We start from the raw sequence: 13949 nt of genomic DNA, 5'->3' as shown, positions 1-13949 counted from the left end.
TTTTTTTTTTTTTTTTTTTTCACTTAGGAAGTCATAAGAATGAGTTGTCACTGCCCCTGGTGGATGAATTTGTTAATGCTCTATACCAGGGCTTCTCAAACCTTTTTAGGCTGTGACCCCCAAAATAAACATATTTGAATTGGGGACCCCCACCCTGACAAGCACTTGGAATTGTAGGTATTACATTTAATGTGACTCGGTTCCGCAGATAAATATTGTGAAAATAGCAGATCTACATGCTCACAACGCCTCGCAACGCATGTAGATCGGCTATTTTCACAATGTTCGCCTCTTGCTTACTTAATATCTGACCGTTTGGCCAGTTTGGCCAGTCCTGTCGAATATTCGACTATTCGAATACTTTGAGGTCGAATAATTCGAATACTAAAAATCGCTATTCGTGAATGCCCTAGTTCACAGCCCATATGGGGATGATCATCTCTCTCTCAACTAAGGGGTCCTTTGGCCTGAAAACGTTGAAGACCCTGCCCTTGATAGATCAAACGTCTACCGCTCATCTAATTGAACCCTAGCGTTCTATCTGGGCACGTCAAAAAACGGGCATGAGTAGACAAATATCTGGCACGCGCCGAAGAACATTTGGCAAAAATGGGCGAACGTTGATCTAATGGGCGAAAAACAGCTGATCTAACATCTGTTTGATCGTAAAGCCCAGTCCGCGGCCGATGATTTGCGACGCAACAAAACAGTTGCAATACGTTGCTAAGGATAAATCACGGCCCGTCTGACCGATCGACCCTGAACTCGGCGTGTGTATCGCAGAAAGTGGATTCTCAAAGTGGATTCCAGGGACTCTCGGGGTTCCTTTAGAGGGGTCTATAAATTGATCCACGCAAGTCTGTAACTCTGACAGTGTACAAATGGTTCCATTTGTATTCTGTCAAGAGCGAAAGGGGAGACGGTGAAATGTAAAAGTTTGAGAACCACTGTCACAGAGGACCTAGGGAGTGCGTTGCCAGACCTGAAGTCGGTCAGATAGGCCAGTGTAGGGCCCGTTAAACCCAGGGACAGAGAGGCCCATGGGTATAACGGTTATTCATAACTTTCTATTTCATATAATATTGACATTCGCTCTTCCTCGTGGACCTACAGTACTTGCAGATTATACCAGTGTCATTGTAGGCCTAACTTTATGTAGTGTAGATATGTGCTGCACCTTAACCCATTTAGGCCTAAAATTTGTGGATGCTTTAACTATTAAAAAATAGCAGATATACAAGCTCACAGCGCGGCACTGAGTGCCGCGCTGCGAGCTTGTAGATCTGCTATTTTTGAAAAAGTCGGGAAAATGTGTGCAAATCTTTGAATATATGTATCTTCAAAGCGAACGTTTGTATCTCAAATCTTGCTTCTGGGGGGTCCCTGGAACTAAATATTTTGAGATGGGGTCCGTGGCCAAATACATATCATTTTGGGGGTCCTTCACATGAAAAGGTTTGAGAACCACTGACATAGTAGTCTCTCAAGAACAGACTAACTGAGCTCCAGTTAAGTGAAAAGGACCTTTTCTTTGACGATGGCGAGCCAGATTGCTGACATAGAAACACGGATTTTTCAAAAAATCTTAGGATTCAAAAGACACTTATAGAATCGGGTCAAAATTCTAATTTTCACGATTTAAAAAAAATAGCAGATCTACAAGCTCGCAGCGCGGCACTCGGTGCCGCGCTGTGAGCTTGTATATCTGCTATTTTTCAATAGTTAAAACATAAAATAATGATACACAAAATGTGTACCCGTTCTGAATGGGTTAATCCCATGTACAACACACTGACTTTTGTGTTTTCTAGCACCTTAACTAACGTCCATAGTATATCATGCACAGTATACATGTGCTGCTATGCTCATGCACCGGTATATCTCATCTCAGGTACTGTGTAAACATGTAGATATGGGGTCTGCAAACCTTTTGACAAGCATTGGCAAGTTTTCATTTTCTTGATGGTCAAGTGTGCCATATCAACATTAACTTTGAAATATTTTCTTTCACACCAGGATGTATGATCATTAGACACCTATCTTTCAGACTCCCTCCACAGTCAGAGTCAGGAGTTTGAATGAATGTAGAATGAAGTGCAGGATGTAATTTGAATATTATGTGAGGGGACTTAATTTCACTGACTAATTTTTATTATTCTTTTACAAAAAAGTAAAACCACTTTCTCACACTTATGCCAGTGTGCCAGTGATCACCCTCCCCTGTAATGTGGTGGCTTAACCCTGGTTTTTGACATTATCGAAACGAAGCGGATAAAAGCGTCAAACTTTTTTTTTAGGCTTCTTTAGGACCCAACAATGGATTTTAGCCTTGGGTACCAAACTATTTTGAAAATTACCCATAGAAATCAAGTTGGGCTCCCATCGACTTTCTATACAGGAGGAAAATACCCAGAAAAAAATCTGCTTTAAGTAGGATGTGGGTACCAAAATAAAGTTTGGTACCCAAGGCTAAAATCCATCGTTAGGTCCTAAAGAGGCCTCAAAAGAAGTTTGGCACTTTTATCCGCTTTGTTTCGATAATTTTGTTAAGCCAACCCAGTATACTGTGCCAATGTTGGCACCCGTGCCTATGCTGCCTACCCCAGATTATTTGTTTTCTTTGATTGATCTCTTACCTCCCCCCTTTCTTCCCTTTCTTTTATTCTATGGAAATAATACAATAGAAGATGCATGAAAACTATTTTCACCCACTTTTTTTACTTGTGTAAACCTGCGATGTGCCAATAATTCTGACATGTCGTCACCCCGCCCTGCTCCAGAACAGACGACCCACCTTGGCGAGATGTCGCAGCCCTGCTGCATGAAGGCGCCCAGCGAGAACCACAGCGAGTTGAAGATGCCGAAGTCGTTGGGCGGGTCGGGCGGCGTCTGGGGGTCCTTGGTCTCGTCCTGCTCGTCCAGGTTCCACTCGTACGGCGAGAAGCGGCTCACCAGGAACAGCACCACGCTCACGCCAATATAGGCAAACACTATACACATCCAGATCTCATAGGCCAGCGGGTCCAGGAAGGAGAACACCCCCGGCTTGGACTTTTGGGGTTTCTTTATCATAATGGAGATGCCCAGACTCATAAAGGGCTTGGAAAAGTCTATCACCTCCTCTCTGACCAGCGTTATGGTGAGAGGCGCGACAGCTATGTCTGCTCTCTAGTGGGAAACAGGGGGAGGAACACGGTATACAGCGCAGCGTTAGTTCCATGCACCGGCAACGCTGTCAGACAAAACCGGGGACATTCTAGAAACAGTGGTTCTCTAACGCAGTGTTTCTCAAACTCCTAAACTTCAAGGTTTCCCCTTAAAGATGCAGTGCCATGATTTTTTCCCCCTAAAACATGATTATCAGGTATTATGATTATACTAGGAGGAAGATTTCTTCCAACAGTTCATTAAGTATGCCTGGTTGTCAGGTGGGTGGTGACCCAGCTGAAGTTAGCCACACCCACAGTGTTGGGTGAATGGTGAAAGGGGATGGGGATGATTATATGATGTCATTTAGTCACTGTTTTTGGATCGGCACTTTTGACCCACAAGGTGTCAGCCTCCAGGAAGAAACCCCAAATACAAAGGGAATACATAATTGCTCATAACAACCAGACTAGGGGGTCTAATGAAGTACTGACAACCTCTTCGACACAAGAAAACAAGAAAAAGTACAAAACTATGGCACCGCCTCTTTAACTCTAACAGTCCATTTGTACACTGTCAGAGTTACAGACTTGTATGGGTCCATTTAGACCCTTCTAAAAGGAAAACACAGAGTCCCTGGAATCCACTTTGAGAAACACTGCTCTAACGTATAGTAATGTTACTGGGGGACCCCCTGGAACCCCCGCAAGGGCCCCTGGGGGTCCTCGGAAACCACTTTGAGAACCACTGTTCTAAATATGTGGACGACTGCAGCCAGAATCCCGCCGTGTCTCCTACAAGATTCTGGAGGAATTGTTATTATTAATATTAGACTTTTCATTAAAAGTAGGGTAAGTGATTTAATTTCATTCAAATAATAACAAAATGGGTCTATGTTCTGATAGTGCCAGTTACTATAGATTGTTTGGTCCATATTTGGACCTTATCCCTTGTGAGGAGAAAAGAAATGCAGTTTGTTGGATGACAAGTGTTCCTCCACTCAGGATAGAGTGGGCGGGCCTTACGCGTACCAAGGCCCGCCCCCACTTGATCATGATTGGAGGAAGGCCCCACCTGTCACCAACATGAAAACTAAAACTGAAACTTAAAGTGAAATCACTTACCCTACCTTTAAGACTTTCATCTGAGATGTAAACAAACATGCTGCTTCGAAAATGTCTCAAATACATCGCCGCTGTCGTGTGGAAACCTTGCATGTCCAAAACTGTTACTTTACTTTTCAGTAAATGGAAGAAAACTGTGTTCCAATGGATCACAAGCTCGTTAATACTTTTCATTGCTTACGCATCTATAAAACCCACAGACACGCTTTCAAAAAGAGCGAAAACTTGAGGTAACGGAGATACAAGGTTTCTTCCAGACAGCAACGACATTAGGGCTGTCAAAATTATTACATAATCGTCTCATCGCGATTATTTGACATAATCGCAATTATTTTGTCATAATCGTTGAAATGTTCAAAAATGCTCATATTTTCAAACATTTTCAAAAATAGTGGAAATAGCAGCTCTACAAGCTCACAATGCGCCGCGACGCGTTGTGAGCTTGTAGATTGGATATTTCCACTATCAATGTTCTTTTTTAAGTAGAAAGTTGTCAAATGTGTAAGTATCTTCCATATCTTCCACGCGCAACTTCAAGGCCTAACAGGCCAAACAGGAATGTAATTGTCAACAACAGAAACAATTAAATCATTAATCGCAATGATTTGAGTGACGATTAATCGTCATGTAAAATGTAATAACCGTGACAGCCCTAAACGACTACATGTTTTTCAACCCAAACAGACCACCTAGGCCTCGGTCCTTCTGACGCGAAGCTGAAACCTAGAGACGTGAGAACGGTAGGATGGAATCGTAGGGTAGAAAAGTGTTATAATATCATTATGTGGGGATACTGGAAGTCACACAACACTGACTAGCAAATGAGAGATTGAGACGGACGGAAATATAAACACATTCTTCATGATGAGAGACAGCCGAGATGAGGAACAGCCTGCGGGGGTTGTCTGAATGACACATATATTTAGATAAATCCAGAGAAGCAGCTTGGAAGGAATTCAACAAGGTGTCATGTTTGCAAGTTTTGCCTCACAAATGGATCCCGCTATTTATTTCCAAAATACCATTGTGTTTGGGATAATGAGCGGAACGACTCCGGGAGATTTTTTTGAAGAAACCAACGGCGGCGCACAGATAATGGAATATAGCACTGGCTAAAAATCTATTAAACCAAAACCCTCTAAACAAGTGCACGAGAATAGCTAATGAAAGAAAAGTAATTAATAACCCTCTCCCTAAAAAATGAATAAAAACAAGTGCCTCGACAACAACATTCTAATTCAGCGGTTCCAATCCTTTTCTGGAACCTTTTTAAGTGGTAAGATGGGTGGGCCCATTAGGCCTACTTGTATGATCAAGCAATCAATTGTGTTCTGGCTTCAATCAATAGCGTAGTATACTTTAAGTTCCCATTCATAGGGATGATTTTGCAAAGCCATTTGTCATAAGGTTTTGAAGGTCTTATGACATCAAAAAAATATAAATCTTTTTTTTGTGGCTTTTTTCCTGACCTCAATTACACCCAAAAAAACAGAACATTCAACATTTTTTTTTTGAATAATAGGGGTAAATACGCATCATCAATATGCATCATCATGGACATACGCATCATCATCCAGGGGAGGATGTGGTTGAAGGTGAGGGTGAACGCAACAACTGAACTGATAGATGGTGCATTGGAACGATACAAACACAGTGTGGGGCGGCATAGCTCAGGGGTAGAGAAACCGTTATTAGAGCACGAAGGGTTCCCGAAGGGTTCCCAGTTCAAATCCGAGCGTGAATGTGTGCGTGAATGGGTGAATGTAATGCAATGCACTATCTCTGTAAAGTGCTTTGGATAAAAGCGCTATATAAATGCACCATTTACCATTTACCATTTACAGTGGAAAGTAACATCAAAGGTGATACACCCTCCCCTACAACCACATCCTCGCCTGGATGATGATGCGTACGTCCAGAGGCAAATTAACTCACTTTTCTGAGCCCAATTATAAAAAAAAAAACCTACAGATTACAGAAAAACCACTGAATGTTGAATGTTCAGGTTTTTTTAGGTGTTAACTCATTTAGTGCCACCCCTTTCACCACTAGAGGGCGCCCAGTGGCCAGAGAAAATCCCATAGAGATATGCTGGTATATGCAGAAGCCCTGCAGCCATGACTTGCCTGAACACTTTCCTTTGTGCATGACTGCATGTACAGGAAGAGGATGAAGTTAGCTTGAAGTTAGCTATTGGCTACCAAGCATTTTAGAAGCCTTATTTTCGTCAACTTAGCCATGATTAAACCTTGCACACCTCATGCATGGGAAAAAAACAGAGAAGAATGAGCTCTGAAAAATCCAATGCAATCCTGGATTGCATTGGAGTGGATTTGTGCAGTTTGTTCACAGCTTTCAAACAAAAAAATCCGATTGGAAATCCGTTCAGGCATTCTTGAGATAATCGCCCTTATGTTTTACATGTAATGTAAACAAAAATGGCTGCCCTGTATGTTAGATGGGGTTGTATGGGGGTGGAACATGCAAAATCGCGATTGAAATCATGTTCACCAGATTTGATGGGGTCCAAAAAAAAAAAAAAAAAATAAAAAAATGTTTTCAAAAAAAATTTTTTTTTTTTTTTTTTTTTTTTTTTTATATCCCGAACTTGTTCGGGATAGGCACCCTGTGATACGATCATATATCCCGAACTAATTCGGGATAGGCACTCAATGAGTTAATTGAGGTCAGGAAACATGAAAAAAGGCACAAAAAAATATATATTTTTTTGATGTCATAAGACCTTTAAAGAAGAACATGTAAAATCACGAAGCTTTTAACTCATTTAGTGCCCATGAAATAACGGATTATAAAGTCCACGATGCCAGTCTCAGGTTGGCATCACCCCCGTTATCTTATTTTGAAGGCCAGAAGTCCACAGCGCAAACACTTCCGGTCTGACGTCATCGCATCCTGCGCCGGAACCGATCGTTGTCCACGTGGAGTTGTGTAATGGCGGACCGGGAGCTTTTATACATGTGTAACATAAGCGAGCATCTGCCTCCATCCTAGCTTCTAAAGTGTAGTTTTGAGATAATGGACATTAAAGATGAGATCCCCCGTCCACCTCAATGTTATGGATGGGACTATTTTGTGCTCGTGGAGCCGTGATGATGCGAAATCAGCGACGGATTTCGTCTCCGGACCTCCGGCCATTGTTCTCGGTAATGTATCCGCTGTTACAGTATATATTACTTTTCACGAGTATACTCGGGATTGGCACCATGTGATACTCGAGTATTTTTCACGAGTCTTCTCGGGATTGGCACTATATGAGTTAAGAATATTAATGTAATATGAACATATGAAAAAGAATGGCAATTATTTGGAGGCCCAGACTAGCAATATCTAGTTTCAGCCCACATGTCGGGAACGGCTGCACTAAACAACTGCCTAAAAAACTGCTAAGTAGTGAATGAAAGGTAATTAACACGACACTCTCCATAAAAAAGACAGAGTAAAAACAAAATATTGCTTTGACAACAAAACTCTAATTCAGATCGTTGAGTGATACTGCTAATCATCTCCTACTTCTCCGCGTGATGTACAATGCATTCCGTCAGTTCCGTGTCCAACGACAAATGGCTTTGATTTAACCTATTAAGACCGGGAAAGACCGCATTATTACGCAGTATTTATGCTTTAACTATTAAAAATAGCAGATATACAAGCTCACAGCACGGCACCGAGTGCCGCGCTGCGAGCTTGTAGATCTGCTATTTTTGAGAAATCATGAAAATTTGTGTAAGTCTTTGAATATGTTGACCTGATTCTATAAGTGTCTTCTAAATCCTTCTAAGGTTTTTTGAAAAACCTATTTTCTATGTCAGTGGTGCTCAAACCTTTTCATGTGAAGGACCCCCAAAATTATATTTATTTGGCCACGGACCCCCCATCTCAAAATATTTAGTTCCAGGGAACCCCAAAAGCAAAATCTGAGTTACAAAAGTTCGCTTAAAAAATATATATTTTCACAACTTTTCAAAAATAGCAGATCTACAAGCTCGCAGTCGGTGCCGCACTGTGAGCTTGTAGATCTGTTATTTTTCAATAGCTAAAGTATAAAATAATTCCCGGTCTAAATGATTTAAAGTCACACACTGTTCAGCGAGTGTGTCTGTGATGAGGAACATGGCAACCCCAGGCTCTCTATGGCATTCCAGCTCGCATGCCATTCATCAGCCCCCCCCCCCCCCCCCCCCCCCAAATCCCCCCCACCCCCCCTCATCCCCTGAAGAGAAACCAGTTCTGGCATTTGCATTATGTTTTATCTTCCAAGCTGTTTCTCTTCGCCCAACACCCCTCCTGTCCGTCTACCCTCCCCCCTCCCCATTTTTTTGTTTTCCTGCTCCGAAATCGTGGCATTCGACCAAAAACGCTCTGAGGTGGCGGCGAGCACTTTTTCTTTTCCTTTTTTCCCTTTTTTTTTTACGTTCACAACCGTTCTTTGTAAAAGACAGACGAAAATAATTAATCACCTCAGACAGTGTTTCTGCAGCTAGAGAGTGTGTGCGATTAATTAAATAACCGCCGCTGCTTCAAAGCCTTGCGGTTTTGTATGAAGGACACTTATTTGTACTGTCTGCTCGGCATTGTCTTCGAAACGGCACATAAATTAGGGAATCGCGCCTGTTTTTTTAAGGCGACGCACCCGGAGAGCGCGTGTTCCCCTTACAAGGTCAAACCCCAGTGAAACGCAAACACGCCTGATATAACGTGACAGCGCGGCCCCGTCGTCGACGTGGGGATATATAACCGTTTAATAATCCTCGACAGGCCAGCAGCAGTCAATCAGTGTTTGAAGGGAAAACAAAACACATAAAACAAGCGCACGCCTCGGGGGCCGAAAACCTTTTAAAAAGACAACTAAGATCAAATTAATTTACTGGTCAGAAAGGTCGACGAGTGCATGATCGTTAGCAGGCCTGGCGCACCTGCCGTAAAAACTGCAGGTGCAGAAAGACTTGACGGGGGCTGAAGGGTACAGGCAGTGGTGGAAAGTAACTATACTGCAAGTACATTTACTCAAGTACTGTATTTAGGTATACTTTTGTGGTCCTGTTACTTTAGTTGAGTACAGCATGAGAATTATTTCAATACTTAACTTCTACTCCACTACATCTCAGACGCAAATATTCCACTTTTTACTCCATTACAATTATTTGACAACTTTAGTTACAAGTTGCTTTGTAAATTTAGATCATTATAACAAAAAATACATTAATTAATTAAGCCCTGTTTTATACTCCACTCCTGGTCAAATATGAGTCAAAGTTGCCCTGTCAAATTTGTACTTGAGACTACTTTGCGTTCAAAAACACTCAACTTGACTCAAGTATTCAAAGTACATGTTTTAAAACAACCTAAGTATTCAGAAGTACAAGTACATTTCAGTTTTATTATCAATGCATTGATGTATTAAAACTTGATACTAAAGATTTTCCAGGGATTTTTCAAAACAATATAAACAATAGAGAAAATAGCAGATAATGTATACAAGCTCACACATTTAAAACGGGGCACTATCAGGGTACGTCTTCCTTCCTAGAAATGTAGTGGAGGCAAACGCATTTGTCTATGACATGTAGTGATCTAAAATTACAAATAATTCAAGTAAAGTACAGATACTTTGGAGTAAATGTACTTAATCACTACAGTCCACCACTGCACCGTACCCAGATAGGGTGGGGGTGGGGGGGGGGGGGGGGGGGGGGGGGTTGACAGGTAGATGGACCTTTTGTTTTCCATCTGCGAGGAGTGGACTTCCAATTTGGAGGATAATTTGGTCACGATAGCAGATGCAACAAGGCAATCTCTGTGGCTGATAGCGGGGAAATGGAACAGATGAAGAGAGCGCGGAACGCTCATGCATTTGCAAAAAAAGTGATCTTATCACCTAAAAAGGTGATAGCTTATCAACTAAAAAAAAGTGAAGAGCTTTCACTTCACCTGAGTATGCATGAGCCTTTAGTCTCCTTCAGTTGGAAACCTCATATGTCCAAAAAACCAAAACTTTTAGTATCAGGATTAAATCAAAATAAAAGCATAAGTAGCAGATCTACAAGCTGAGCTTGCTATCTACTACTTTTGTGTGACGCTGTGATAGGATCAAGTAGGGCAATTGATTTACGAAAAAAACACCAAAAACGACTTACTTGAGTACCGTACTTAAAGTACGATACTTTATACTTCTACACCGCATCTCCAGGGCAAATCGATCTCATTTACAAGCGACTGCAGTGTAGAACCGATTAAGCCCTATTTTATAGTCCATATGCCATTACTTTAACTCAAATTCAACTCTGAATACAGTACTTTTACTTGTAACCGCGTACTTGTGTTACTTAAAGAAAAAAATCAAACAGTTACTTCTCTTCCAAACCACTGGCCCTCTCCGCTAATGCGAACAGCACCACACCAGCTTTATGGAGCGCACGGCCCCATATGGATCTTGTTGCTCTCAGAAAACCGCAACCCACCATTTAGCTGTTGATTTTAAGGCAGATTTTCTCAGCTGTGAATTTACAAGGCCGCATATCCATCATAGACATCAAACAATGAGCATAATTACACAATCACTTCAAAGGCATATAATTTTTCATTCATCAAAGTGATTACAGTTGTGTTTGCCACATGGTCACATTGTGTTTACATACCCACCTCTGGTTTTGACCGTGAAAAGCCTGATGCAATTTGTAGCTAAGCACAAGTGAAGGATTAATTGCAATGAACAGCACTGAGAAATGATTTCATTTTCTCCAGCTCAGGATTAGCACCAACTCCCACTATGCAAAGCCCAGTGGACAATGTGCATTATATTTCGTTGCCGTCGCGCGGAAAACCTTGTATGTCCCAAAAAGTACTAATACTTTTCACAAAATTGGGGAGAGAAAATAAATGAATAACCCATGTTAAAATGGATCCAATGTTGTTTAGTTTAGTCATAAGCTCTTGTTAACACTTTGTATTCATTTTTTGAGGGCACAAAGGCCAAATGCCAGGGCAGGAAGGCCATGAAAGAAAAGGAAGAAAAAAAAAAGTCCATTGAAATAATTAATTGTATTTGAGGGTTAAGGATGATTTTAGGCAAGCTGCAGTAAAGAAAATAAATTATGGTATTTACAATCTGATCCATGCTCAGCCCCTGCACCAATCTAAGTCACTGGATGGAGAAAGTGGTACAGTCAGCTGGGGCATTAAGGCCACTGTGGCCTCAGGGAAATCAATTTTTTTGAGGGGCACAAAGCCAAACTGAGGGGCAACGACGGCCATGGCCTTCATGGCCTCCCTGAAATTCCTGCCCTGTTTGTATTGGTTAAATATTTATATAACCCCACAGACACTTTCACTTTTGAAATTGTTCAAAAATAGCGTAAATAGCATGAGCTTGACTTTGCTATTTCCTCTATTTATAATCATAAAACGTTGAAACGTGGAGATACAAGGTTTCGGGCGCAGACGGCGACGACATGATAAACTCACTCCCAGGCTGAACCGATCTGTTCTGGGTCTGTGTGAGCTCGCTCGGGGGGCGAGTTGGTGATGACCTCGAGACAGAAAAATGAGATCTCCTCTCATGTTGAAGTTCCTTGCAAACTGTCATGTAATCGTTGAAATCAGAGATAGGGCTCCCAGTTACTCACCCCATAGACCAGTTCACCGACCATGCCGTTCCATGTCTTGGTCTCGGGGTCTCGGGCTCCGTACTTCCCATCCATTACTATAGACAGTTTGTACTTAATTCCAACATGTTTGGCAATCTCAGATGCTAAATCGACGCAGTAGCCCTCGTATCTGTCATTGCCACCCAGCTGCAAGTGATTTTTCTTGTACATCACATAAGGCGCTTCCTGTATGGGGTTCGAAAACATACTCATTTGGGTTTATTCACGCCTGGTGCCTTGCGGGGCGCCCGTCTTGCACGCACGCACCTTTGCATACAGTGTACGGACGCACTCTCATAGACACACGCACGCACACACGCACGCACCTTTGCATTACTATACTTATGAGGACATCAATATTTTTGGACAGCGATTTTAAGATTTTTTATAAATTCCTTGGTCATTTTTAACCTTAAAGGAGTAGTTCACTCCCGAAATGACTTTTTTCCTATTGATTACTCACACCAACGAGACTTGAGTTCAATAATATATATATATATATTGTTTTTGTCGCATTCCTAAGACAAAAAAATGATTATAGTAAATTTACCCTCATTGATTCCAGATGGGGACCCGAAGGCATTTGTGTCCCCATCCTGAATCAATGGGGGTAAATTAATTGTAATCAAATTATTTAATGTTAACCATACAAACACCCATTTCTCCATGTCCAGAAAACTGTGCTACCCCTGTCAATGTAGATTTTCTCAAATTCGAATATTCTTTGGGTACGTATGGTCCTCACAAATACAGTAATATAAGCACACACACACACACACACGCACGCACGCGCACACACACGCACGCGCGCACACACACGCACCGCACTCACCCGCACACACACGCCCACCCATCCATAAATAATAAGCTGCTACAACCACATTCATGCAAACAAACATGCATGCACAGATGATGCACCACAAATGCACTGAAACACACTGACTGGCCAGTAGACACCAAGCCTAGCGCACACAACCTCCTGCCCCCTCTCGCCTGGCCTGCCTACCCCTGCCCCCCCTTGTCAGGTCTACCCTGCCCCCTCTCGCCAGGTCTACCCTGCCCCCCTGGTCTCGCCTGGCATGCCCACAGAGGAGGGGCGAGTATTTGGTAAAACATGTGGGGGCAGAGTGGAGGAACATGCCTCTTGAAACGTGGGGGAAAAAATAAAGGTTTGTAGCGGTGACTGGACATTGCTGTAAAGTAAATTTTCGGAACTACCGTACTGTGCTTTTATATGACAGCCTAAGTTACTACATAGTACATACTTTGCAGATTTAGATCATTCATAAAAATCTTTTGAAAATAGCAAATATAAGCTCTCACAGCTTGTAGATCTACTGTTACCTAATAGAAGAAGTATAAATGACGATCGATAATTATTGTCCAACCGCATGATACAGTCATACAGTGAGCATAATGACTACTTTTACTTTTGCTACTCTAAGTATAAGTTGATTGATGCAAACACTTTCGTACGTTTTACTTTTATCAGAGTATCTTTGAGTAGGTTGGCTGTGTGCGGTAGGCAGGGTGTGTAGCAGGCTCTCAGTGGGGTGGACATGGGGATGGGGAGGGAGTTCACAAGTAAATGCCAGTGACAGCACAGGGATCAGATAAGTGCCCATTCTTTTATACTCCACGCTAGTTTCAAGCACATTGCACCAATGCGCGGGGAAAGGCTGTTATCATTCCAAAGAATAAATAAATAGAACAAAAAAATAAAATTAAAAAAGGATCCATCATTTGCTATCCAGAACAAAAAAAGGGAGGGGTGGGGCTGGGGGATAAAATAATAAAATAGAAATACTCCATGAATAAGGTCAAAATAATTAACACGAGGAGAGCTGAACGTGCCATAGGACTCTCCTGCATTTTCAAAAACACTGGTGCAGCCCCAGTGTTGATTTTAGACAGCGAATTTTGAATTTAGTTTTAGTCATGGTCTTTAGAATAAAAGGTAATTTAGTTTTAGTCATATTTTAGTCTGAAAAGTTTAAATTTTAGTTGACTAAAT

General features: G+C 41.9%; 1 protein-coding gene across 2 annotated transcripts in view; it reads right to left on the bottom strand.

Moving 5' to 3' along the window:
• The window catches only part of gria3b (glutamate receptor, ionotropic, AMPA 3b), a gene marked incomplete at both ends in the record, with an annotated part of 253229 nt that overhangs the window by 41243 nt on the left and 198037 nt on the right, over window positions 1-13949 (bottom strand). For both annotated transcript variants that reach the window (XM_080745968.1, XM_080745969.1), the window contains 2 exons: window positions 2795-3168; window positions 11915-12121. In XM_080745968.1, coding sequence (XP_080602094.1) covers window positions 2795-3168; window positions 11915-12121 — 581 coding nt within the window. The remainder of the gene's footprint in view (window positions 1-2794; window positions 3169-11914; window positions 12122-13949) is intronic.

This window comes from Nannobrachium achirus (genome assembly GCF_963921795.1).
Source record: "Nannobrachium achirus genome assembly, chromosome: 17".
Taxonomy (NCBI): Eukaryota; Metazoa; Chordata; class Actinopteri; order Myctophiformes; family Myctophidae; genus Nannobrachium; species Nannobrachium achirus.
Note: the sequence above shows the minus strand (reverse complement) of the source record. Positions and strands in the feature narration are given on the sequence as shown.